This window comes from Macaca nemestrina, chromosome 2, assembly GCF_043159975.1.
Source record: "Macaca nemestrina isolate mMacNem1 chromosome 2, mMacNem.hap1, whole genome shotgun sequence".
NCBI classification, from domain to species: domain Eukaryota; kingdom Metazoa; phylum Chordata; class Mammalia; order Primates; family Cercopithecidae; genus Macaca; species Macaca nemestrina.
The window spans coordinates 36,795,850-36,821,764 of record NC_092126.1 but is presented as its reverse complement, the minus strand read 5'-3'; the positions used below and the strand labels follow the sequence as shown (position 1 = coordinate 36,821,764).

The 25,915-nt window shown below is 37.2% G+C and overlaps 1 protein-coding gene across 2 annotated transcripts in view; it reads left to right on the top strand.

Moving 5' to 3' along the window:
- The window catches only part of LOC105469888 (receptor like tyrosine kinase), an 89,977-nt gene that overhangs the window by 48,683 nt on the left and 15,379 nt on the right, over positions 1-25,915 (top strand). The window contains exons 7-13 of one of the 2 annotated variants that reach the window (XM_011721465.3): positions 5,973-6,073; positions 9,184-9,309; positions 12,247-12,333; positions 18,006-18,075; positions 23,110-23,242; positions 24,817-24,926; positions 25,088-25,247. In XM_011721465.3, coding sequence (XP_011719767.2) covers positions 5,973-6,073; positions 9,184-9,309; positions 12,247-12,333; positions 18,006-18,075; positions 23,110-23,242; positions 24,817-24,926; positions 25,088-25,247 — 787 coding nt within the window. Of the gene's footprint in view, positions 1-5,972; positions 6,075-9,175; positions 9,310-12,246; positions 12,334-18,005; positions 18,076-23,109; positions 23,243-24,816; positions 24,927-25,087; positions 25,248-25,915 lie in introns of both variants that reach the window. The other variant, XM_071090938.1, reaches the window with a different exon arrangement.

The window sequence follows — 25,915 nt, the reverse complement described above, 5'->3', positions numbered from 1 at the left end:
ATGTAATTTGATGACTATGATATGTATAGTAAAGTGTGTGAAAACAAAAGGTGCTTGTCCAGCCTCAGTGAGTCAGAGATGACAAGGAGGACATTATAGTCAAGTTAGGGTGAGAGGTACAGATGGAATGATAGGTTTATTTTCATAACACACACTTCTTGCTTCCCTCCTCAGTGATTCCCAGTTGCTGACTGAAGACATGCCCCAGCTTTGTGACTTCTTTGAAAGCCCTCCTTTATGTGGAGATGTATCACCATACTCTTTGAACCTTTTCTCCTCTTCTTGCTGTATCCTTACTTGCGCTCCAGTCAAATGATTACTTATTCCTCACTTTTGCCCCACACTTTGCCCTTCAGGACTTTTGTTCATTCTTTCTCCTTCCCATAGGCCACCTCCATGCATTTTCCACCAGTCCATACTTGGTCTACTCTTCAAATTCCAGCTCCATTGCTGTCTCTTTCATGAAGTCTTTCCTAAGCCTCCCAAACACCCATTTCTCTTTGTCTCTGTCTCTCTCTCTCGTAGCAGTTATTGTACTTTTTCTTCTATAATTTTTTGTGTGATTGTCTTACCTTTAGAATGTAAGCTTTTTCCAGTTAGGGAGCAGTGTGTCTTACTCCTTGTTGAGTCACCAGTCCTAATTGGTCTTAACATACAGCTGGGAGGCATGTTTGTGGCATAAGACTATGAAGGGGAAGGGAGCTGACTGGATTCAGTACTTGCCCCTAAGTACTCTTTGTCTCCACTGTTTTATTTTCCATTTCTGTGTGGAGAAAGAGAAAAGGGATACGAATGAGAAGGAAGTACATATATGATTTGTTTCAGAATATGTTTTGTGTACATGGTGGTGGTGAAGTTAGGTTTAGATTTTTACAGGGGAAGAAATGGCATTTGGAAGCAATTAAGGGAACATTTTGATAGGACTTTGAGAGAGGATACAGGTAGAGAGGTGACTGAAGAGTATGACATTTGGAAGTCAGTCTTGATGTACCCAGAGAGTTTTCCTTGAATGCCTGCATGTGTGCTAGGGCTGTGAGTCCACATAGGCCAGAATTGTGCAATAACTTTCAGATTCCATGGGGCATCTACCTCTGCCTGCTGAAATAATTAGTTACCATCCATGAATTGGTGTTCCAGTTCTCTATAGTTTTCAGGCAAAAGTTTCCAGGCATTACTTCAGTAAAACCAACTTATATTATCACATGTTTTCAGAGCATAGCCTAGTGGTCAAGAGTATGGACTCTAGAGCCAGACTATCTCTGTTCGAAGCCTGGCTGTTCTGTTTACTAGTTTTATGGGCTACATGGAGTAAGTTATATAGCCTGTGTGTGTCTCAGTTCTCTTCTGTAAAGCAGAAATACACATCTAGTTAGTTAGGTATGTTGTGAGGTTTTAATGAAATAATACTGTAAGCTCTTAAAACACAGTGCTACGTATAGTAAATGGCATTTTTATGACGTTTTTAATAAAGCTGCAGTATGCTAGTAGTGATGGACAAAGTTCTTCTTCAACCCTTTTCTGTCCTATTAACAATTATTTATTACCTGCCAGGCAGGCTAACAGTGGTGACCAGAAAGCTCCCATCCAGTTATCCAACAGCATTTAAGAGACATCTGCTGCTTCTCACTCTATATAGGGGCCACTGGGATTACCATTTATTGAGTGTTTTCTGTTTACTAGTACTGTTCCAGGTACTTTATATATATTATCTTAACACTCACAGCCACCTAGAAATAGGCTTGAAGAGATTAAATAACTTTTTCAGGATTGCTCTTCTAGGAGCAGGGCAGAGCAGGTGGGACTCAGTGTTGTAATAGCTATATATTAATAATCCACTATTGTCATTGTATAAAGCACTTGCTCTGTGCCAGGCACTGTTCCCTGTGCTTTACATTCATGAACTCCGTTAATCCTCACACAGTCTGGTGAGGTTGGTTGGAGCCCATGGCTCCATGGAATTCCTTAGAAAGGGATGGTAGTGTTCTTCCATTCCAGGCACTTAGGAGCCACTGCTTGTTATGAACAGATCTCCTTAGAGGCAGAGAATTAACACTGCCTGAGATGTGCTCATGCCAGGGCAGTTGGAGCTCATGTGTGTGGCTTTACCTCTCCCAGCACTGCAAATTGATCTTTTCAGTCTGTGTTATGCCAGATGAGCCTGTCCTGGATAAGCAGAGCTTCTCTTTATATTCACCCTGAAGTCCTGCAGGAGGGTTGGTCTGCAGCGTGTCTCTACTGTAGTCTTTCCCTATTCGTTTGTGACTGTGGGAAAGTTTATTACTCCTTTGTGGGATGCTTGATTTTTCTCTTCCAGTTTCCATTGTCCCCACCACCGCCCCCCTGCCCTTACTGGTGATAGTTTCCCTTTAAAATCTTTTATTTTATATCTAATGCCTAACAGTGTCGGACACATAGTAAAATACACAGTAACTATTTGGCTGAACAACCAACGAGCAGAGGGAGGAAAACAAACATTTTGTTATACCAATCATTCTTTGGTTTTTTTCACAACGATTTGTGTCAAAAATGACCATTCTGTCTGGTTTATGTTTTCTGTTCCAGGGAAGTGTGGTTTTCTCTGGTCATTGATTGACTTAGTATTAATTGAGCTCTCACTGGGGCTCACTTTGGCCCACTTGGGGCTTCTTGTGCCAGGCACTGGCTTAAGTGCTGGGGAAGGAGAGGTGAATAAACAGGCACTTGGCCTGCCTTTGTGGAGTTTATAGTCTGATTGGGTGAGACAGACATTAAACAAACAAAAAAAATCCCTGCTGGAATGTAGGGGTCACAATCTTTGTCTGTTGCGTTCACTGCTATATCTCTAGCACCCAGTACAGTACCTGACATGTAGTAGATACTTAATAAATATTTGTGGAATGAATAGATGAAGTGGAGTTACAGAGAAAAACAGAAAAGTACAAATTGTAGTAAGTGTTTTGAAGGAAAATTATGATCTTTCCCAAAGTTCTGACTTCATTCTAAGACAGGGTTAGTATCTCCATACATAATTTTACTTGCTTTTGAAAATCAAATGAGATAATTTATTCAGATTGATAATTTATTTAGACTGGCTATAAACTATTAAGTGCTGGCAAATATACATTTTAATCTCATTTTCTACCTCTTGTGATATAGCTGTGTAGGTGTTGACTTTAATGGATGTCAGGGGTAGGTCCCCAATTGCTTCTTGCTTCACTCGTAACAGTAAGTCTTGGATTCCAAAAAAAAATTTTGTTCTGACCACTTAGCATAGTGCTTTGCTTATTTTAGGGACCCACTTAATATCTGTTGAGGGAGTGAAAAATTGACATAGATGTCCCTGTAACACCTTTGTGTGCCTACAGGCTTTTCAAAAATTCTGAGGTAGCACAAGAGTGCCACCTACTGTTCAGTTAATGGAGAGAATGTGTCTGCGCACTTAAGTCATCAGTGATGTTGGTTGTAGATATATAAGTAGTATTTTCACATATCTCATACAATTTGAGCCTCACAAAAATCCTGTGAGGTAGATTATCTTAATCCCATTTATTTCCTTCCCTTTTGAGGATGGTAATGCTCCTCTTCCCTCCTCATTATTGAAGTCTGGACTTCTAACAGCTTTGATATCTGGTTTGATTTTTGAGTGGTACTCAGCTGTAAAACAGAGTCCTGTAATTGCTTTTTGTTCTAAGGACTGGGGATGCATAATATTCACATAATTAATATAATTATAGTATATATAGATTAGTAATAATAATTTATGAATATATGTTTGAGGGCCAGGCACTAAATGCTTTACTTACTTATTTTTCATGTAATCGTTTTAGCAATCTTACCAGAGGATAGTATTATGCACATTCTGTCCACAGGGAATTTGAGGTTCCAGAGGATTAAACAGTTTGTCCTAGGCCGTACAGCTAGTAATCAATGATACTGGCAGTTCTGACTTCATGGTTTATGCTCTTCATCTCTTTTCTATATTGACCTATACCCACTGCATTATAAACCCATATAGATCAATTCTGGAATAACATCGAGCCTAAGAAGCTCTTCCAGCACTCTGACCAGATGATAGCCTAATGAATCTTTATTATAGTCTCTTTGAGTTGCAAAGTATCTTCGCAGAGTTGCTGGGGAAACAGGGCTAACTGCAGCTTCACAAGAAGTATCAGGTTGGTGCAGTAATTCCAGTTTTTTTTTCGTTAAAAGCAATGGCAAAAACTGCAATTTGCAATTTACTTTTGCTCCAACCTGATAGATAACCTAAAATGATAGACATATTCAGGGAAGGCATGCTGGAGGGGCATTTCGTTAGGCAGACATGTATCTTGAGATCCATGGTTGTGCTGAGCAGAATGGCTTGCATATTATAAGTGCGCTCTAAATGTTTATTGCAGGACCTTCCTATCTTAATTTTTGCTATGACTTTCTACAAATGTTTTGGTTACAATAGCAGATAGTAATATATTGTATTAGTAGCAATAAAAAGGCTACATAAAGACTTACGATCCTCATTGCCTGGATGTTACATATTTACATTTTTCAGTTTTCTGTATGGGCTCTTGAAATTGATAGAATACACTTTCATATATAAATGTTATAGATTATATAGCAGCCCTTTGTCATTTTGTGTGTGTGTGTGTGTGTGTGTGTGTGTTTTGTTTCAGAGACAGGGTCTCACTATGTTGCCCAGGCTGGCCTCAAACTCCTGGACTTTATTATGTATTTTTTAAAATCACCAGTTTTTGAAAATACAGACCTATTATGTGGGAAGCGGTCAGTTAAAAGATTTTGCATATTAAGGAAAGTTGGAGACTTGATTGGGCACTGCTGATCCTGTAGCTAAGAGAGACATTGAAAGATCTATCCTGCCATCTGGTTTCACTCTTCATGCTGAATTTCTATGTTTCATGTCTCCACTGCTGCAAAATTATAAGAACTAAGGCAGTGAGACTGAAATGTACCCAAGAGACAAGGTTTCTCCCCCCGAATAGACAAAACTGCATGCTTGAGCAGCATTACTTTGCAGTAATCTTGAACACAACAGTATTTGAACCTGTCATCTTCTTAGTGTTGTGTATTATTTAGAGAATATGGTGTAATGCTTCAAGTACTAGAGATTTCCCAGAAGTTGGATAAAAAGGAGGGATTGGGGAAGTAGAAGCAGCAAAATGTATTGTGATTAAATGAACTTAAACCAAATTTGATACTTTTTTTTTTTTTTTTTTTTTTGAGATGGAGTCTTGCTTTATCACCCAGGCTTTAGTGCAGTGGCGTAATCTTGACTCACTACAACCTCCGCCTTCCAGATTCAAGCAATTCTCCTGCCTCAGCCTCCTGAGTAACTGGGACTACAGGCATGCGTCACCATGCCAAGCTAATTTTGTACTTTTAGTAGAGACGAGGTTTCGCCACGTAGGCCAGACTGGTGTCGAACTCCTGACCTCTGGTCATCTGTCCGCCTTGGCCTCCAAAGTGCTGGTATTATAGGCGTGAGCTACCACACCTGGCCAATACTCCTTTCTAAGCTCTGAGCATGTTGGCACATTTGACTTGGTTTGCTCTTCCTTTGTCTGTAGGCCATTTGATATTGGACCATCATTGAAACAACCCTGTCTTTCTTCTTCTTTTCTAAAAAGCAATCTAATTGAGTGGCACGGGCTCTTTTTTTGAGAGATGATCCGTAGTTCCCTAACATATCTTTGTGTGAAGTTCAGGACAGTTATCTGAGGTGTCTGAGCACTAGTACCTACATTTCTGAATAATTTTGATAAGCTGAACTTGCTTAATGATTTTGGAGATAGAAATGAAAGAAAAAATAGAGCTCTATAGGAGTTAGATTAAAATTTCAGTACGGAACATCATGAATTATTGTGGTCTCCATCAGGATTTTAGGCTGGTTACAATGGCTATGTGCATTTTATATGTATGGAAAAAGGAAATTTCTCATTGAAACTGACTTGTCAAATATTTCTCTCAAAAATTGTTTGCAGCATTAGTGCCAGCAGTAGTTCCCAAGGGCTGTCTCAGCCATCCACCCAGACGACTCAGTATCTGAGAGCTGACACACCCAACAATGCAACTCCTATCACCAGTAAGAGTTAATTTAATTCTAAAGCCAGTTTACTAAAGTTGTCTATGCTGCTTCCCAGTGGTCTTGCATGGTTAGTGTTCTTGTGAAACATGTTGTGTAAATCGTATCTAAAGCATGCAAAATTAGGTATGCTCTTCAACTTTTGCTTTCTAGAGCATTGAATGAAACATTCTAAAATTGAGGTGTCAGAAATGAAATTTAAGTTTGCTAGAAATGGTGTGGCTTTGGGGAGATTTCCATAGATTTATTATACTAAAAGGGCTACTAAGTCACTTCTGTAGAAATTCAAAAGGAAGATTTTCAGGTAACTATATTTAATTAACCATTGAGCTACATAAAGACAGAGACTTTAGATTGTGAGGAATTGTTTGATGGGCTTATGGGCCATGATAAAGACTACATTGTTTTTTAATCATAATAGGAAGTTATTCTCAACTGGAGAGTTGAGAATGTCGGATCTGATTTCCTTTTTTGGACTGGCATTTATTCTTTAGTAAAATAAGATGAAGAATATCTGTCCTCTACCCAGTGCCCTATTGTGGTTTTCTAGTACTGTCTCCCATGAAAAAGAACCAGGATTTTTTGGAGAAATGGCTGATTGCAGGTCTGGGTCAGGAAGTGAACAAGATAAGCCTGGGACATGTTGCTGAGTCAGATATCAAGGAAATAGCTAAGACTTGAAGAACTCCCACTGGCTAAAGATGGGACCATTCGATCATCAAAATGAATAATGACTATAATGAATTAAGATGTAAAATGTGTAAAAATGCACAAATTTGTAGCAATACCTTGTTTAACAAAATTGTTCATTATGAGAGGTAACTAAGGCTCCAATGAATACCTTACTCTACCAACTGACTACATGAACTGTATTTCAGGGTAACCAGATGGTGGTGGATGAGAGAAAATGTTTCTTTACAGATGATTCTCAGCTAATAAATGTGGAAGGAATTATATAATTAGAAAAATCGCATGTGCAACTCCTGATGAAATAGTTGATTCAGAAAAAGATCATCAGTGATTAAAAGGAAAATGGGGAACTCTGCCATTGAGGGATGAGGCTGTCACCACCTGAATACACTGATGAACTCAGTGTTACTAAAAGTAGGGACCTAGATATTTTGTACCCAAGGATATTATGTACCATTCATGGAGCGTTCTTTTCTCTCCCTACTGCACCCCCTACAAGTTAACCTGGATCTAATCAAGGTTATAGACCTGACTTACAGTTTATAGGAAATACTACTTGAAGAAGTAGAAGCCAAACATTTTCCAGGGTAGCCGACCCAGTTTCTTCAATAAGACAGTGGCAAGAAAAAGGAGGGGGAGAATGCATAATGGAGTAAACGAAATTTAAGGGAAATAATAATAGCAGCTACTCTTCCCACTAATGAAGAAAGAAATATATGCTTTTTAGGAAATACAATAGATGTGAAAGTAGTTTAAGCTACTCAGAACAGGCACATCATTGCATTTGATATTTAGATCTCAATCTTGGCTCATTAGAATGGATTCTTAATTGTTATATATGACCTCAAAGAGGCAGGTAATTGTTGTTATATATGCTAAAATACTTTCTTAAAAAAGTCAAAGGGGCCGGGTATGGTGGCTCACGCCAGTAATCCCAGCACTTTGGGAGGCCGAGGCCGGCAGAACACGAGGTCAGGAGATCGAGACCATCCTGGCTAAGATAGTGAAACCCTGTCTCTACTAAAAATACAAAAAATTAGCTGGGCATGGTGACTTGCGCCTGTAGTCCCAGCTACTCGGGAAACTGAGGCAGGAGAATGGCGGGAACCCAGGAGGCGGAGCTTGCGGTGAGCCGAGATCGCGCCACTGCACTACAGCCTGGGCAACAGAGTGAGACTCCATCTCAATAAATAAATAAATAAATAAATAAAGTCAAAGGAAATAAATTTATCTTTTAAAGATTGTTGCCATCAATAAGAAATTTACTTGTTTGTAATTGTGGCCATTACCGTAAGGAACTAGATAATTTACTTACCATATATATGCTAAAAACAAACACTTTTTAAAAAGGTCAATAGAAATACATTTGTTTACAGATAGAAAAAGAGGAAGAAAAAATTATTTGAAGACATAGTAGCCAAGAATATTCTAAGATAACAGAGCGCAACAGATCACAGATCCAAGAAACTAAGAGAACTCCAAGTAGAATTAAACATAAACATTCGCATGTACTCCACACACCTAGATAGTCTATCACAGTCAAACTGCTGCCAATCAGTGGTTTCAGGTGGTGTCAGCCTACATCCTTTGTAAAGTTGCCCAAAACTTTTCATATGGTTCTCCTGACAACCATCGATGATCATTGCGTAGGTCCACTAATTTTGAGGGGAGGTTTCTTCCCAATATCTGCTAAAGCTAATAAATCATTAGAGATGCCATTGCAACTTCTACTTGCTAACACCAGATTTTCCTTTTATTCTAACATTTTTTTTCTTGAAGTGAAAACTAATTTGTAACTAAATTCTGTTTTTGCTGTCATTGAATTAAGAATGAATGGGAATTAAGGGAACTTAATAAATTTGAATCTCACAATGGTTTTGCTAGGATTACCAGAATAATTAAATTGATTATGTATTTTGTTTGTAAACAAAGCCTTTGCAGACAAAAATAACTTTTTGTTTGAAACTTTTTGTTTGTTCAAACAAACCAACTTTTCAAATGAGATGTTTGAAAAAAATCTTCATTTGAAAAGTTGGTTTGTCATGAAATTATATTAGAAAATCTTTTGGGAGAAAAACTGTCCATAAGAGGGATTAAATGAAATTTCACAGGTCAAGCTTGTTTCATTTGGCTAAAAGGCAATTGAAGTGGTGGTCATGGTAATGCTATTTTTAGGATTTCTTGTTGCAGTTTAGAATTTTAACATTTTGGAATAGTGTTGTGGTGGGCGAGAAGACATTTCTTTAACATTTAGTGTGGGCTTCAAATAACTCTCCTAGTTCATATATATGCCTGTTTCCTTTTATGATTCTTACACTCATTCCTGCGACTTGAGTCCTGAGGTTCTAACTGAACTAGTTGACCCCAATACCATAATAAGGGTATTTATATTGCTTGGTTTGGCTTTGTTGGCTCCTTAGGTTATCCTACCTTGCGGATAGAGAAGAACGACTTGAGAAGTGTCACTCTTCTGGAAGCCAAAGCCAAGGTGAAGGATATAGCAATATCCAGGGAGAGGATAACTCTAAAAGATGTACTCCAAGAAGGTATTTATTATCTCAAAGTCAGTTTTTTAAGTATGATTTAATGTTACCACTATAAACACTTTTTTCAAAAATTTAAAAACTTTCATCTCGTTTTGTGTCTAAGATAAGGATAAGAAGCAGTGTATGGTTTTTCTCTTACAAAATTATTTTTATTTTTTCTTTATACTTTAATGTGCCTTGTACAACTTTGGTGCAGTTCTTTATTTTCAAGTATATTAAAGCATGTGTATTATTGTTTGCTATGTTTAAGGTGTATTATCTGTTTAGTTTTTATTTAAAATGATTACTACCTGGCAGGTCTCTTTGAAATATTCTAAGTTACCTTCTCTCTGACAGATGACTTAGGGGTTGTAGTGTAAGGAGTGGACATGGGCTTTGGTTTTGGTCCTAAGTTCTAATCCCACATTTTATTCTCTGTGTGACTGGAGAAATCACATAATGTCTTCAGTCTCCAGCTTCCTCTTCTATAAATTTGGACTGCGTTGTCATCTCTTAGACTAGTTATAAAGATGAGATGAAATTAGGTACAGTAAATGAACTAACACATAATAGTGTTTGCTGGGTATTAGTATGCTTCCCTTCCCCTCTCACTGGGCCTTGCTTTCCTTTTTGAGTTGGAGGATGTTGATTAGGGAGATGCTGAAAGAAGAGGACAGAAATTAATAATAAAATACTGCACTGAGCTCTTCATGTTGTTAAATAGAGAATTACTTTTTTACTCCCACCGTAATTCAGCTTGGAATGCTTTGGATACTTTTGAGTCCTCCTTATGTATTCCTTTGCTGGTTGGGACACATTTAGGTCAATCACAACTAAGTCAGGTACTTAAATTGTCCCCACTAGCAAATGGTAATTAATGGAAGCAGATTTTCTGATATGTCTTAAAATGCATGATCGCCACTTGTTACAGTTGACTGATTTCTAAGCATAACTAGTTTGCAGATCTGTTTGCAATGTGAAGAGAGTAAGTAGACCAGGTAGCATTTCCTAAAGAATAAAAAAAAGAGAGATCAGTTAATAATGTTATGTTTGCAGTTTCTTTTGGGCTCTGAGTGGGATAGAATAGGCAATCTGTTGTAGTGGTATGGTTTGAGAAGAAGGAATTCTGAACCAGGTAGAGTTTTTCTTTTTTGGTCTTTTCAGGCCCATAGTAGTTTATTTTAAAATTCTTTTGATTTCAGAAAAGAAAATATGGTGGCTGATTAACATTTAAAAAGGTGGTCAGGTTCACTGGAAATCTGATAAATGCAAAGAAAACAACAGTTACATGCGATTTTTTTTTTTACGTTAGACTGTGAAAAAGTAAAAATAATTTCTAGGTTGACGGGGGTATGGAGGAACACACACTCTTTTACGTTGCTGGTAGGAATGTGAATTGCTGTAACATTGTGGTAAAGTAATATGTACATACATATTTTTGTGTATGTTCCTTATATCCGTTGTTTTTAAGTATATGTAAATCTATGTTTGGCAGTAATATTTAAAAATGGGACTAGGTACTGGGAAGAGGAGACAGGAGATTTTGCAGCGCTGCAGTGCAAGAGAGTTACAAAGCTCAGTCAAGCAAGGTGAACTTGGGTGGAGAGAGAAGGGAGAACCTTTGTGAGGAAGACAGGTCAGGGTGTGTCGCTCTGTGTATTGACTAGAGTGTTTGAAGGTATTTACTCAGCTTCAAGCAAAATGTCTTAAATTAAGATTATCCAAAGTCTTTTCTGCCTGGAGCATACAAGTTACTCTGTCTCTAGGCCCCAGTGAGACCTGATACATGGATACAGACAACTCCACCTCATAGAGCGAAAGGCCTTAGAGCAAGCCTATTTGTATGCATGGCAGCCGCATCTAAGTGAAACTATTTGCAAGCTTATCTTTTAAATTGTGAAGGAAGGAAAGTAAACAATTTTCTAGTGAAAAAGAGTAAAATGAGATTGATTTTCAGTGATCATCTTGTTTGGGAGCTTTTTATGGGCAATTACAAAATTGGTAATAAAATCTAGGTGGATTTTCTTAGTTCATTTTTAATCACTCCTTCCCCAGCACCCCCAAAGGTCATAACTAACTTCTCTTATTACTATAAGAGTTTTTTGTTTTTGTTTTTGTTTTTTGAGACGGAGTCTCTCTCTGTTGCCCCGGCTGGAGTGCAGTGGCGCAATCTTGGCTCACTGCAAGCTCCACCTCCCAGGTTCACGCCATTTTCCTGCCTCAGCCTCCCAAGTAGCTGGGACAACAGGTGCCTGCCACTACGCCCAGCTAATTTTTTTGTATTTTTAGTAGAGACAGGGCTTCACTGTGTTAGCCAGGACGGTCTCGATCTCCTGACCTCGTGATCCACCCGCCTCGGCCTCCCAAAGTGCTGGGATTACAGGCATGAGCCACTGCGCCCAGCCTCTTCTCATGCTAAGAGTTTTTAGGAACACATTTTACTAGTGAACCAAGAGTCTAATTGGCTTGTCTGAGACCTTCTGAGGAGAGAGTGGTAGAAGGAATGGAACCTAGGACTGTCTGGATCCAAAACTTGTACCCCTTGGCCTTCCCTTGAAGCTACTTTTTAAGGCTCTGCAGTAGAGGAAAGTTCATTTTTGTCTTTTCGTCATTTCTCTGAGGCTAAGCCTAGAAACTCATAAATGCCATTGTGGATACTTCATTACTGAGCTCCAGTGCTCCTGGCTATATCATTAGTTTATTTAGTATAATTCAGAAAATTTTCATATACTTAGTTTAAATATGGTGTTTCTGAAAACAAGGTGTGTAATAGTTACAAAAAACTTTTAACAGTTGTTAAAACCAAAGATTTGGGTCTTTTTACTCTAGGGCTAGAATAATGTTGTTGATCACATATGCCCTTGTTATTTTTGTTTTATATTATATTGTGCCAGAAAGTTTCGTACTATAATTTTATGAAGGTTATATGATCTCATTAATTATTACTTTTCCTTTTAGGTACTTTTGGGCGTATTTTCCATGGGATTTTAATAGATGAAAAAGATCCAAATAAAGAAAAACAAGCATTTGTCAAAACAGTTAAAGGTAGGATCTTTTTTCCATAGTATTTCCGTGATGCTCTTCTGTCTCAGGTGGCTCATGCCAGCAAAATTCTATCTCAGTTCCCCAGTGTGTGCCATACCTTTTAAATCAATCCATGTTAATTTAGCTTAAAACAAAAATTATCTTATAGGAGCCTAATTGTTTTGGAAATTTGGGTGGTTCTCATTAGGTATAGAAAAACAGAAGTCTGCTAAATTAAGACATGAGACATTTGTTAGATATTACTCAGTTAATTGCAAGTCAAACTGCATCCACTTGATTTCATTGTTACTATATCTAATGTTGGTATACTTTTGCAGGTATAGCCATAGTTGGAATTGCTGGCCTAAGGGTGTGTACATTTAAAATTTTAATAGAGCCCAGGTGCAGTGCTTACACCTGTAATCCCAGCTACTCAGAAGGCTGAGGCGTGAGAATTGCTCAAATCCAGTAGGCGGAGGATGCAGTGAGCCGAGATCATGCCACTGCACTCCAGCCTGGGCGACAGAGTGAGACTCTGTCTCAAAAAAAAAAAAAAAAATTAATAGATATTGTTAGATTGTCCTCTAAAAGATAGCACTGGTTTATATTGTCATGAACAGAATACCTGTTTTTACTAAATATTATTCTTTTGGGCCATCATTTGAAATGTGATACCTAATTTTTAATTTATTGATGTATATAAGTTATTTAATTAAAGATTCCCTATCGAGATACTACAGTGTTACTTATGCAGGCATATGGCCTATTTCCTATTACTGGTAGATTAGCAAGACTTTAAAAAATATTAGAATTGTAATTACAACAGATACTTGTAAAAGCTTAAATAATTCTGAATTAAGAGCTGCATGCAGTGGCTCACAATTGTAATCTCAATGCTTTGGGAGGCTAAGGCAGGAGGATTGCTTGAGCCCATAGGTTCAAGATCAGCCTGGGCAATATAGCAAGACCCCTGTCTCTACAAAAAAAAAAAAAAATTAGCTCGGTGTGGTAGCATATGCCTGTGTCTCAGCTACTCAGGAGGGTGAGGTAGGAGGATTGCTTGAGCCCAGGAATTCAAGGTTGCAGTGACCCCTGATCATGCCACTGTACTCCAGCCTAGGTGACAGAGCAAGATCCTGTTTTAATTTTAAAAAATGATAATAGTAATTCTGAAGTAAGTCTTATTTGCTTATTTAGAGAGAAAGAAAAATGTGATGATTTATAGGGTACTTAATGTGTGTCAGGTCTGATGTAAATTGAGAAGGCATAGTAATAATTTCTAAAAACAAATTTGGCACTTTGCCTTCAGAAACTGAAGGGAAGACTAAATTCAGTTTTATGAGTAAAAAGCGATAAAATTTTACAGTTTATGAAGTTAATTTATAAGAATTGTTTCTAAATTTACTTAAAGGAATACATGGGAAGTACGAAGGGTTTATGTTTATTGTTTGTAAAAAGTTGGCTTGTGCCAATCTAACAAAAAATCTTTGGAATTGCTTTTAATTGAACAAAGTTGTTTGTTTAAGGCTGCTGCAAATACGTCCATACACACACACCTCTTTGATCTTGTCTAAATAAATGGTTTAACTTACTGTATCATTCAATATTTATTTTATTCATTCACCCCTTCCCAGCACCAAAAACACTTTTAAAGGGGAATATTTATGTTAGGTCCATCCCTTCTTGTCCTTTGACTGAGACCAAGTGTAAGTTAGGTCCCAGTAGGTTTTCTAACTGGGAGAGTTTACATATTACTTTTTGTAAATGTAAAATTTGAGCCATAAGGTTATTAAACAACAGCCTTTTGTTACTCTTTTCTCATTTTTTTTTTTCCTAAGGAGTCTCCTTAATTCAAATATTTCTTCTGGGGTTTGTAAGTATTCTATAGACTGTGTGGAACTGAGCTATTATTGACTTGTTCTGAATTAAGGCAGGAGGTTTTTATATAAAGTTGGGTTGATTTAGGATTGGAAGGGGAGATAAAAGGAAATAATAGTGATAAGAAAACACAATGAGTATACTTGGACTGTTTCACGAGATAAGACTTCTCTTTCCGTATATGCTTGACCTGTAGTCACTGGTTGTTTCTATGCTTTACGTCTGTAATTATAATGTTCTTTGTGAGTTGTGCGGAAATAAGAGAAAGCACAGTGAGTCCTTATGGGGGATAGAGGGGAAGTGCGTTGACCAGGATACTTGCCTCGAATTTGTTAGAGAGATAGCACCACATGACTGTCTCTGAGATTGATTATTTTGGAATTCTGTTTTTAGATTTTGTTGTAGCCACATAGAGCTGACCAAAGTCTCACAAATCTGTATGCTTTGTTACATGTTGCACAATTAGAAGTGTAGCATAAAATACAAAAAAAAAAAAAGTGTTTTAGAAAGCACTGACCTTTGCCTTTAGGCATAAGTAGAAAATTGGAGTTTGACTTTTAAAAATATTCATAATTTTTTACAGAGACTTCATAGATACTCCAGTATAAATTTCTGGAGATTGAAATTAGCAGCCTGAATCTTACACAGTAAATATTGTGAAATTGAATTCCATAAAATAAGCGAATCAGTTTGGGTTTATTGGTATTAAATTCTTATTTTCTTTATTGTAGCTACTAAATTTTTATAGTTTTGTAAGTAAACAAGTGCTTGTTTTTAAAAATCATTTTGTGCATCCTTGTAACTTTTAGAATATATTTAATTAGTACTCTTTTCAAATGTATACATCTTGAAGATAGACCTTTCGTTATGTAAAATTAAAAGACTATTGAGACTGGGAAAGGAATCCAAGAAAATGAGTTTTTCTTACTAAATGGATAAAAGTTATTTTATCTTCAATTGAGTTTTCTTAGATCATCATTCAAGCGTCCTTTGCTTTAATAGAACATGCTTATCAAAATTAAAAACTTGAAAAAAGTAAGTACAAAATGACACATTCTGAAATTACCATTTGTTGTACTTAGATCTCCTTACCAGTTGAGGGAATAGTAAAGTCTTTTTAACTGGGCGGGGACCTACAACTATTACTAGTTTTCAGTCTTGAAAAGATCCTACTAGCCCCCAGTAGTCCTGGCCATAATTTCATTAGAAATTATTTAGGTTATAGAAAGAGTAATAAAGGCACATTCTGCCATTTACTAAGAAATCCCACATTTTAAGCAGTTTGTAGACACGTAGAGTTTATTCCGGCACACATTGGTATGAAGCACCTTTTCCAAAGAAGTATCGAATGTTTCAGATCCTTGGCTTTTTGTCCACCCATTTTACATTCCTACAATAGTCTTAACTAAGAGAAGCTGCTTGGAAAGGGAACACTTAGTAGCAAGTAATGGAAGTGAAGCAAGAGAAGTGAAGTAGGAATGAGATTCCAATGGGTAGATGTGGAAGTAAATGAAATTTGAGATTTCTCAGCTTTGACAGTTCCACATTTAAAGACCAAATGTGACAATCATAGTATCTGAATTCAGTGGGATGGGTTTTATTGTTGGTTCAGCATTTTCCTAGGTGGGTCTAGAATATGAATCTTGGCTTTGCCAGTCTTTCATATTTCTTTCTGCCTCTTATTGCATTGGTCCGAAGCTTTATAAATTATTATTTAATTAATTTATTTATAGCCAGGGTCTCACTTTGTCGCCCAGGCTGGAGTGCAGTGGCGCAATCATAGCTCAACCTCCTGGGCTCAAGCAGTCCCCCTACCTCAACCTCCTGGGCTCAAGCAATCCCCCTACCTCAGCCACCTGAGTAGCTGGGACTACAGGTGTGCGCCACCACACCCTGCTTACTTTTTTTTTGTAGAGATGGGGTTTCACCATGTTGCCAGCCTGAGCTTTACAAATTGTTATTGCTGTTTTTACTACTGATGTAAAAATTCATTTTGGGTTTCTTTGAAAGGGTTTTTAAGAATAAATAGTATTTTATACTATTAAGTTTGTTTTAACATTTAAAAACTATTTTTTAAAATTCAAACTCACTTCTTATTTGTTTATTATTATTATTTTGGGAGACAGGGTCTTGCTCTGTTGCCCAGGCTGGACTGCAGTGTGGTGCAGTCGTGGCTCACTGCAACCTTGACCTCCTTGGCTCAAGCATCCTCCAGCTTCAGCCCCCTCAGTGGGTGGGACTGCCAGTGTGTACCACCATGTCCAACTAATTAAAAAACTTTTTTTAATAGAGATGGGGGCTTGTTGTGTTCCAACTCAGGCTGGTCTTGAACTCCTGGCTTTAAGTGATCCCCCTGCTTCAGCCTCCCAAAGTGGTGGTATTACAGGTGTGAACCACTGCACCTGGCTGCATTTGCAATTTTATAATAAGAAATATTCTTTTCAAGTAGTGGAGAAATTCCTTTTTACTATTAAGGTTGTGTTCCCTATAAGATGAGGAATCCTTGTGGATTTGTACAAATATTTGAGGGCCTAAAAATTCCTTTGGAGATGTAGACTTAAAGATATTGGTAAATTGCATTATCATGTTTTTGTTTCAAAAACTTTGACCTAAAAGTTAATTTGTTCTGTTTTGCTACTTTGGACCAAAAACCGTAAGTTTAGAAGCTAAAAGTAAAATGGCATAATTCTAATTTTGGTTATCATATGGAAGTTAACTAATTTTTACTACTGTATTATTAGTTCTTTTTGTTTGTTTTTAACCACAGAGAAGTAAAAAGAAGCAAGCAACAGAATATGCCATAATCTCCAATCATAACTTTTGTAGTAATTTTATACCTGTAATGTTTGTTGGGTTAGAAAGTATAAACAGAATAGAAAACGTAAATTCTCCCATCTTGAAAAGTAGCCATCATACATAAACAATTCCTTAATATGTAAGAAATATTAGGATATGTAAACACAAGTTGTACCTTGTTTTTGAAATTTAATATACCTTAGAGATCTTCCTCTGTCAGTACATATAGCCCTATCTCATTTTTTAAAAGTAGCCACATAGTATCCCATTGTGTCAGTTTAATTAGTTCTTTGTTAATGGGTACTTTGGTGGTTGAGTTTTTTGCCACTGAACAGTGCTCTTGTTACATTATACATAGATGAGCTTTTGTGACTATATCTGTTAACAGTGAGATTGACGATGCAAAGTATATCTGCATTTCAAAATTTTGTTACATGTTGCTTTCTCTATCTATCCAAGGTACTATTGATGAGCCTGTTTTCTCACGCTGTTGCCGAAACTCTCAATAGTAGATAGTGGAATTTTTTGTGTTTCAATTTGACAGGGGAAATGGCATCTACTGGTTTAATTTTCACTTCTTTACTTAGGACTGAGGCTATGAGTCGTTTTGTATTGTGTGTCATTTGTTTTTTTTTTTCTCAGTAAACTGTGTGTTTATATCCTCTGCCTCTTTTTCAAATTTTTTCCTTATTGATTTATATGAGCTATTTAAATAGGAAAAAAGGAAGTTAGCAATATATATGCCTTATGTGTGGCATATATTTTTCCAGTATGTTATTGCATTTTCTGCTTTGTTTATGGAAACTTAATTGATTTTAATATAAAAATTTCTGGGAAAATTGACTTGTTTAATGAGACTGCAGTAGAATTTTTATCTAGATCTATTTAGATTTACCTGTAACTTATAATGAAAACCTACCTACCTTATAGTCCAAGATAATTATTTACTAATAGCAGAAAATGTTAATGCCATATATGTAGTATTATTATTCAAGACAATTTCTTTTCTTTATATATAGATCAAGCTTCTGAAATTCAGGTGACAATGATGCTCACTGAAAGTTGTAAGCTGCGAGGTCTTCATCACAGGTGAGAGGAGAAACCACCAGCATTTTGGTGTTGAGCGTGGCAACGCTTGATGCTGCATCATTTTTATGTGCAGGACATTGTGATGACTTCTGAATTGAACGCTTTGTGGAATAGCTTAATTTTTTTTTTCCGAATATAAAAGTGAAATGCATTCTCACTGTACAAAACTTAACAAAGTATAAAGAAAACAAAGAATAGTATGTAAGCCCACATCTAGATAATCATAGCTAATCTAGCTAATCTTCCCAGAAATAATTTATACATTTTATGTGCATATTTCCCTTTACAAAATAGGATGATTGTTTACATATGTTAAAAAATATTTGTTATGAGATTTTGAACGTATAGGACCTCAAAGTCAAGTACAATAAACATGAATAAATTTTCCTTCTAGATGCAATGATAGTTAACATTTTGCCATATTTTCTGTGTTGTGTATGTTTATGAGATTTATATCTCTAGATATTAGTATCTATATATTCGTGTATATAAATATTTTACCATAAATTAGACATCTGAGTACTTTTATTGCATATCCAGCATTTATTTTCAATAAAAAGAATATATTTTTCTTTATAATCATAATACCATTGTTGTCTTTGACAAAACTAACATGCTTCTTAATTTAACAAAACAATGTATCTGACTTTTGATGTTGGCAACTGTAAATCCATATAGCCATTTAAAGAAGCTACATAGTGGTCCACTGAATGGACGTACAGCATTTTATTTAACTAATTTCTGGTATACAATCATTATGCCATGGCATGATTTAAAAAAAAATACTTATAGTTCTGTATGAAGACCTTTTTCTTTTTGTTTTTTCTTCTTTTTGAGACGGAGTCTCGCTCTGTCACCCAGGCTAGAATGCGGTGGTGCATCTCAGCTCACTGCAATCTCCACCTCCCTGGTTCACACCGTTCTCCTACCTCAGCCTCTTGAGTAGCTGGGACTATAGGCGCCCCCTACCATGCCCGGCTAATTTTTTGTATTTTTAGTAGAGACGGGATTTCACCGTGTTAGCCAGGATGGTCTCGATCTCCTGACCTCGTAATCCACCCGCCTTGGCCTCCCAAAGTGCTGAGATTACAGGCGTGAGCCACTGCACCCGGCCATGAAGACCTTTTTTAAAAGCTTGATATTGGTGCTGTTCACAGAACTATAACAAAAACTTCTACCGTTTGAGCCAGAAACAGCTTAAATATAACATCATAATGTGTGACAGTATCAACATTAGAGCAAGTTTTTTTTAAAGCACTATGTAGAGTCAACATAATTTGTATGTCTGCTGAAAATTTGATCACATATGTTTAAAAATAGAACTGTAGTCATCCCTGTTGGAAGATGTTTATGGGCTTCTGAAAAAATACATTTTAGTTTCTGTATAATTTAGACAGTTCCTTGAGTTCTGCTGAAAAATAAGGTGACTACCCAGAGTCTTACTCTTGAATTTGGTTATATTTTGGTTCATATTCAAAAGAATTTGAGGACCTAAAAAGAATGTAGCCATAGTAAGATAAATAAAATGATAATGAAAATGAAACTGAGGTTTTGGGCATTGTGGTGGTAGAAAAGAAAACCAATAAGCCAGCAGTAAGGAGAACAAATATTTTTACTGTAACTGAACATAAAACATCTCCTAGCTTCTGGGCAACCAAGGGTGAAGGAAACGCTAAAAGTTGATAATCGCAGTAGCAGAAGGGAAGGAAACAGTTGGAATATTGTCCTTTTTGGCAGTGTTGAAAGTGCTTAATGGTCTATTACACTGACTCTAGGGAGAAGGGCCAAAGGTGTTTAATCCTAGTGTATACTGTTACCCTATTACTTAGGTACCTAGCCAATGTTTTTACCCCAGTGAAAGGTTTGCATCACCTCAGCACAGACATGAGTAGCAGGGATAAGTGTAGAGAAAGCCAGAATTTTCCCAAGAAACAGTTTTATATTCACTGTAGCCCTAAAGATGCCTTGGCTGAAAAATGCTCAGTGCAAGCATTTGCCGTGTTGTGTCTCATGCAGTTTTAGATTGTAAGGTTTTGCAGCATCCCACCAGGATGAATTAGTAGTCTCAGGAGGTCCTTAGGGGATGACATGACATACTAAATTGGGGTTATTTGATACTGGGCATTCAATCTTGAGGAAAGTCTTGTAAAGGTAGGTTATAGCTTGATTATGCTTAATAGTTCTTCCTTCTATGAGGTGATAGCAGGACTCCTAGTTACAGTGAATAAAACACATTATCAATATGTAGAAAGTATATTATTCTTTCCATTTGCTGTAGCAGTTCATTTCATTTTTAAGGTGACCAGGGCCTATCACACATTTGGTTTTGATCCCTGATATGTATAGACTATTCATAGCTATATTATGTATTTGTTTGTTCATTCTTTTATTCTAATTCATTCAGTACCCATTTTGCACTTGGAACTGTGTTAGGTAGAAAGAATGAAAATGAAATGATCTTCAGAGATCATATTATAGAATTTATCAAGTAAACCCAATACATTCAGCAAGAAAAGACACCTGTTTTCAGATTTTACCTTTGTAGCTGGTTGTGGTATGTAATACAGCATGTTTGCTTCATGTTTTAACATTCCATGGTTAAGGATTTTACAAGTATTGAGGTGTTTTAAAGCATTTTGAAATCCTTTCTTTTCACACATTTTTCCCCTGGAATTTATGAAAATAATTTTATTATAAGTGAAAATAGCTGTATAAATAAAAGATATCAACCTATTCTAATTTCATTAGAAGTGCTTCGTGTCAAAGTACTCTTGAGCTATTTCTGCTTGTGGTTTGGCCCCTTCATTGGCCCAGGGATGCCTGATGGTGAACACTTCCACCAAATGCCTCACAGCTCTCCCTCTGCAAGCACCCTCAAAAAGACTGAGAATTAGAGGCAGTTCCTACATCAAGCCCCACAGAACCTACCCTTCCTCTACCTTCGTTCTTCTCTATAGCACCTCCTGCTTTCATTTACTCTTCTTAGAGATCCAGACCTTCCCCTTTATCCTCCTTTTCATTTTAAAATGGGCAGAATAAAAAACAGCCATTTGTACTTTGAAACATTTTCATGAAGTTTGTTACCTCTACCAGTGGATTTTTAATCCTATGGTAGTGGAATAAAAGATTTGACCTCATCCAGCAAATCTAATGGATAAAATGCTTTAACTCTGCTAAATGAATTTCAGTCACAAAGAAAGAAACAGAAGTAATCTTTGGTGGGTTAAATAGATTGGGCAACAGTGTTTACCCTGAAATCATGGTATGCCCAAGTTAATCCTGAGTGTAAACCCGTAGTCATTTTGGTGTTCGTGGGAGTTGGTGGAAAGGGGCTCTGTAATCTCCCATGTGATCTCCCTTGCTCCTCTGGAGAGAAAGTCTAGTGGTCTGGGGGAATGCAAAGATTATTGAATCAGATGAAGATTGTATTTTTTCCTCCGTGTACTTGCTCTTTGTCCTTGGGAGGTTACCTAAACTTTCTCTCCCAGCGTGGATTTCCTTGCATATAAACTGGAACTCCTAATCGCTGCCACTCAAGTGGTTATAGAGAGATTGCCTGTTACAGGTTTACTGATCTCTAAGTCCTCATTTTCCCACCTCCTCAGGGTCAGTGCTTTCCATGTTAGCAACTTCTGCAAATATGAGGGGAGCACACAGCTTTGCCACTTGTGCATTGGTGATTGTGCCACGGTTTTATAACTGGGGTTTAAAAAGTGATACATGCTCAATTAAGATAATTTTTAGGAAATGCAGAAAACAAGGCTGAAATTATTTATAGTCTCACAACTTAAAGCAACTCAACTCTTTGCATATTTCTATGCAGACCTTTATTATTATTTTTTTCCATTTTTATAATTATCTTGCAAATGTGAATTTTGTATCTTTCTTATAAGATAAGCTTTTACTCATATTCTCATATCGTGACCAATTGTGACATATTATCCTGTTATTCTTTCATTACTTTTGAACATTCAAGCTGTTTGCTACTTTTTACTAATATCACATTAACTGTCCTTGTTCATTAACTAGTTTTATGTTTGATGTATTTCCTTATTAAACATCCTTAGAAGCAGAATTTGCTAAGTTAAGGAGTAGGAATGTTTTAAGGCTATTTGTTACTGTTATTTGTTATTAAATGTTTGTTTTATATAGCATAGAATACAAAGTGTTGGGTGTAAAAATTGAGTTTACCTTAGTTTTTGTCTTCTAGCAATTTTTAGCTTAGTGGGGAAAATGATATAATTATGTAAAAAGTTATATAACCTTGGGAAAAATTAGCAGTTATTTCCAGATGTCAGTGGAGGAGGTATTATTAGACAATAGGATGAAATGTACGTATGTGTGCCATAGAAATTAAAACAGGAACAGGATTGTGCACTACATGCTTGGTTTTATTTTGCACATCACAGCAACCTTTTATGGTTGGTGGGGTCCCTGTGTTATAAGAATGGAAACCAAAGCCAAGAGACAGATGGTCACTCAGATAGTAACTGGTAAATCTAGGATTCAAAAATCTGATTCTAAATCCAGTGTGACCAGCTAAGGACTTTTTGGCTTTTGTGGCAGTTTCAGCCTTTTAGAGACCTTTTTGATGATCAATATTCTTGACCACAGTCTGGATTGGGCCTTTTTTTTTTTTTCTTTTTCATGTGTGATATGGAGTAAATGGGATTTTATTATCATAATACACTCTTGGGCAAGTCAGTTTTTAGATGTCTCTGATGAATTGCCCTTTGGAGTAAAGATACGGTGTGGTTAGAGTGTGCCTTCAGAGAATCCAGCCCACGGGAAGCAACTTTGAGTTTATGACTTCGCCCTACCAAGAATGTGCATATATGGCGATATGTGCACATATATGGGGAACACTTAAGTCTGGTTTAAAATACAGAGCACTTATAGTTTTACATTTTTAATGGTAATCATGTTTTTAAGTATTTTGGGGATTTTGTTTTGTTTTAGATTATTTTTATTAGAAGTAAGCCCCTAACATTTTGGATTCCTTTGTCTTTCTCCCAATTTTTTATTATTTTATAGAAATCTTCTTCCTATTACTCATGTGTGTATAGAAGAAGGAGAAAAGCCCATGGTGATATTGCCTTACATGAATTGGGGGAATCTTAAATTGTTTTTACGGCAGTGCAAGTTAGTAGAGGCCAATAATCCACAGGTGAGAAAAATTTGCCCAAATACCAATTATTTACCAGAAGTTTCTGATAATGTCTTTGAAAGTAGATATTAACGTTCTTGAATATAAACTGTTTAAAGGCCTGCAAAAAAGAACCTCAAATGAACCACAAGATATTTATAACCTGTTGGTTTAAAGGAAAATGTTGGCTTATGTTCCCGCCTTGAGGCTTACACTGTGCTGATGCTGAAGTTTTCCTTATATTTTTCTTGTGTACTTATTCATAATGAACTCAAACCCTTTGTAATGCCATCTCAGGTGTTTTCCTGATAACTGAGGGTACTTGTCCTAGATCTTCCTCTTAGGAATGGAAACAGACTTTCTAGAGCCATTTGGTTCATACTATATATACCAAAGCCTGGTGATGACCGGAGGTCTAGATTGTGGGTGGTAATTGGATGTATTGTAAATATGCTTGGCTGTAAGTTGGCAGTCATCTAAGAGTGTTTCTCTTCCCTGCTTGTGTTTATAACTGTGAAGCTAAGGTCAGATACCATGCATATTATGATGGTAGTGGTAGTAAAGCCTAGTGGGTTTTTTGCTGTCTGCTATATCTTGTAGTCCAATTAAGTTGCTTTAGGATTTATAGTAGTATAGTTATTATAGTTGCCAGGAGAAAATGGGTTCAAAGGCTGCATTGAGTATTTGGCTTAATATGTATGATATGCTTTATAAATTGACAAGACTAAAGCTGGGATTCTCAACAAGTGGTTAGAGCCTGTGGCTCATCTGCATTACCTGGGGAAGGATTTTATTCCTCCACCCCAAGTACTGTCATCCACCTAGAGGAGCACGTCAGCAGAAAAAGCTAGGGGCTTGTACTTTGGGTTTTTTTGTTTTTTGTTTCGTTAGACAGGATCTCAGTCACTAAGGGTGGAGGGCAGTGGTGTGATCACAGTTCACTGCAGCCTCAACCTCCCATATTTAAGCAATCCTCCCACCTCAGCCTCCTGAGTAGCTGGGACCACAGGAACATGCCACCATACCTGGCTAATTAAAAAAAAAAAAAAATTTGTGTAGAGACAGGGCCTCAGTATGTTGTCCAGGTTGGTCTCAAACTCCTGGGCTCAAGTAATCCTCCCACCTCAGCCTCCCAAAGTGCTGGGATTATAGGCATGAGCCACTGCACCAGGCTTAGACTTCTGTTAATTTGAAAATAATCCTGAGGAGAGAATCTCCTAATAAAAACTACTGTTTTGGGAGAAAAAAAGATTACTGAATTATAAACATTTGAAATATTACCTTGAGAACTCAGCATTCACTGAGCAGATGTATTGAGCAGCTGCTCTGTGTGCTGGATATTGGGGAGACACATCTAACAGATGAAAGGAGACAGAGAGTAAATGGTAGATTATAGAATAATAAGGACTATAGTTGATATAAGTACAGGGATATATGGGAACATATTCTTGGTCAAGAAATAGCTTTTAAAAATTCAGTGTGTAGGTTTAAAGCAGTATATTTGGATGGTGTAGGATTGTGGAATGAAATAAAGTAAGAAAGTGCCATCATATTTGTGTGCTATTTGCAAACCATGTCATTTTTTGTTACCACAGGCAATTTCTCAACAAGACCTGGTACACATGGCTATTCAGATTGCCTGTGGAATGAGCTACCTGGCCAGAAGGGAAGTCATCCACAAAGACCTGGCTGCTAGGAACTGTGTGTAGGTGCCATGAGCTTTACGCTGTCACTTGATATAGAGTGCTTCCTGGATTTGGGGTTCTCTGCAAGTCACAGTGGGACTTGTGTTTATTTAAGGGTGGTGGTAATCCCTACTTTTTAATACTCTTGATTGCATTTGATGTTCATGTCTTTACTTTTCAGCATTGATGACACACTTCAAGTTAAGATCACAGACAATGCCCTCTCCAGAGACTTGTTCCCCATGGACTATCACTGTCTGGGGGACAATGAAAACAGGCCAGTTCGTTGGATGGCTCTTGAAAGTCTGGTTAATAACGAGTTCTCTAGCGCTAGTGATGTGGTAAGTGCTGAGACCCCCAGATAGCAAAAGAATAGAGAAATAGCTTTCTGTTTCTAAATGTTTTACTGTTTTTGTCTTTTGGGTTTTTAAAAAATCTGCTAGCTGTTCCTGGAAATTTTTATCCAGAAAGCAAGTGTAATTAGCTGCCAATCAGCCAGTTTATGGAGAGGAGCTGTGACCCAGACCATAGGCCAGCACTGTGTGTAATCTCATTTCATCCTCACAGTACTGCTCTGACAGAAGCACCGATTTTTTTTTTTTTTTTTTAAGACGGAGTTCTACTCTTCTTGCCCAGGCTGGAGTGCAGTGGCGCCATCCCAGCACACTGCATCCTCTGCCTCCCAGGTTCAAGCGATTCTCCGGCCTCAGCCTCCCAAGTAGCTGGGATTACAGGCATGTGCCACCATGCCTGGCTGATTTTGTATTTTTAGTAGAGACAGGGTTTCACCATGTTGGCCAGGCTGGTCTTGAACTCCTGACTTCAGTTGATCCACCTACCTCCGCCTCCCAAAGTGCTGGGATTACAGATGTGAGCCACCATGCCCGGCGACAGGAGCACTATTAACACTAGGAGGGAGGCTGTGGTATCCCAGTTTTAAAGGTGAGGATTTTGAGACTCAGAGAGGTTACAGTAATTTCATTATTTTTTTTTTCTTGTTTAAGAGACA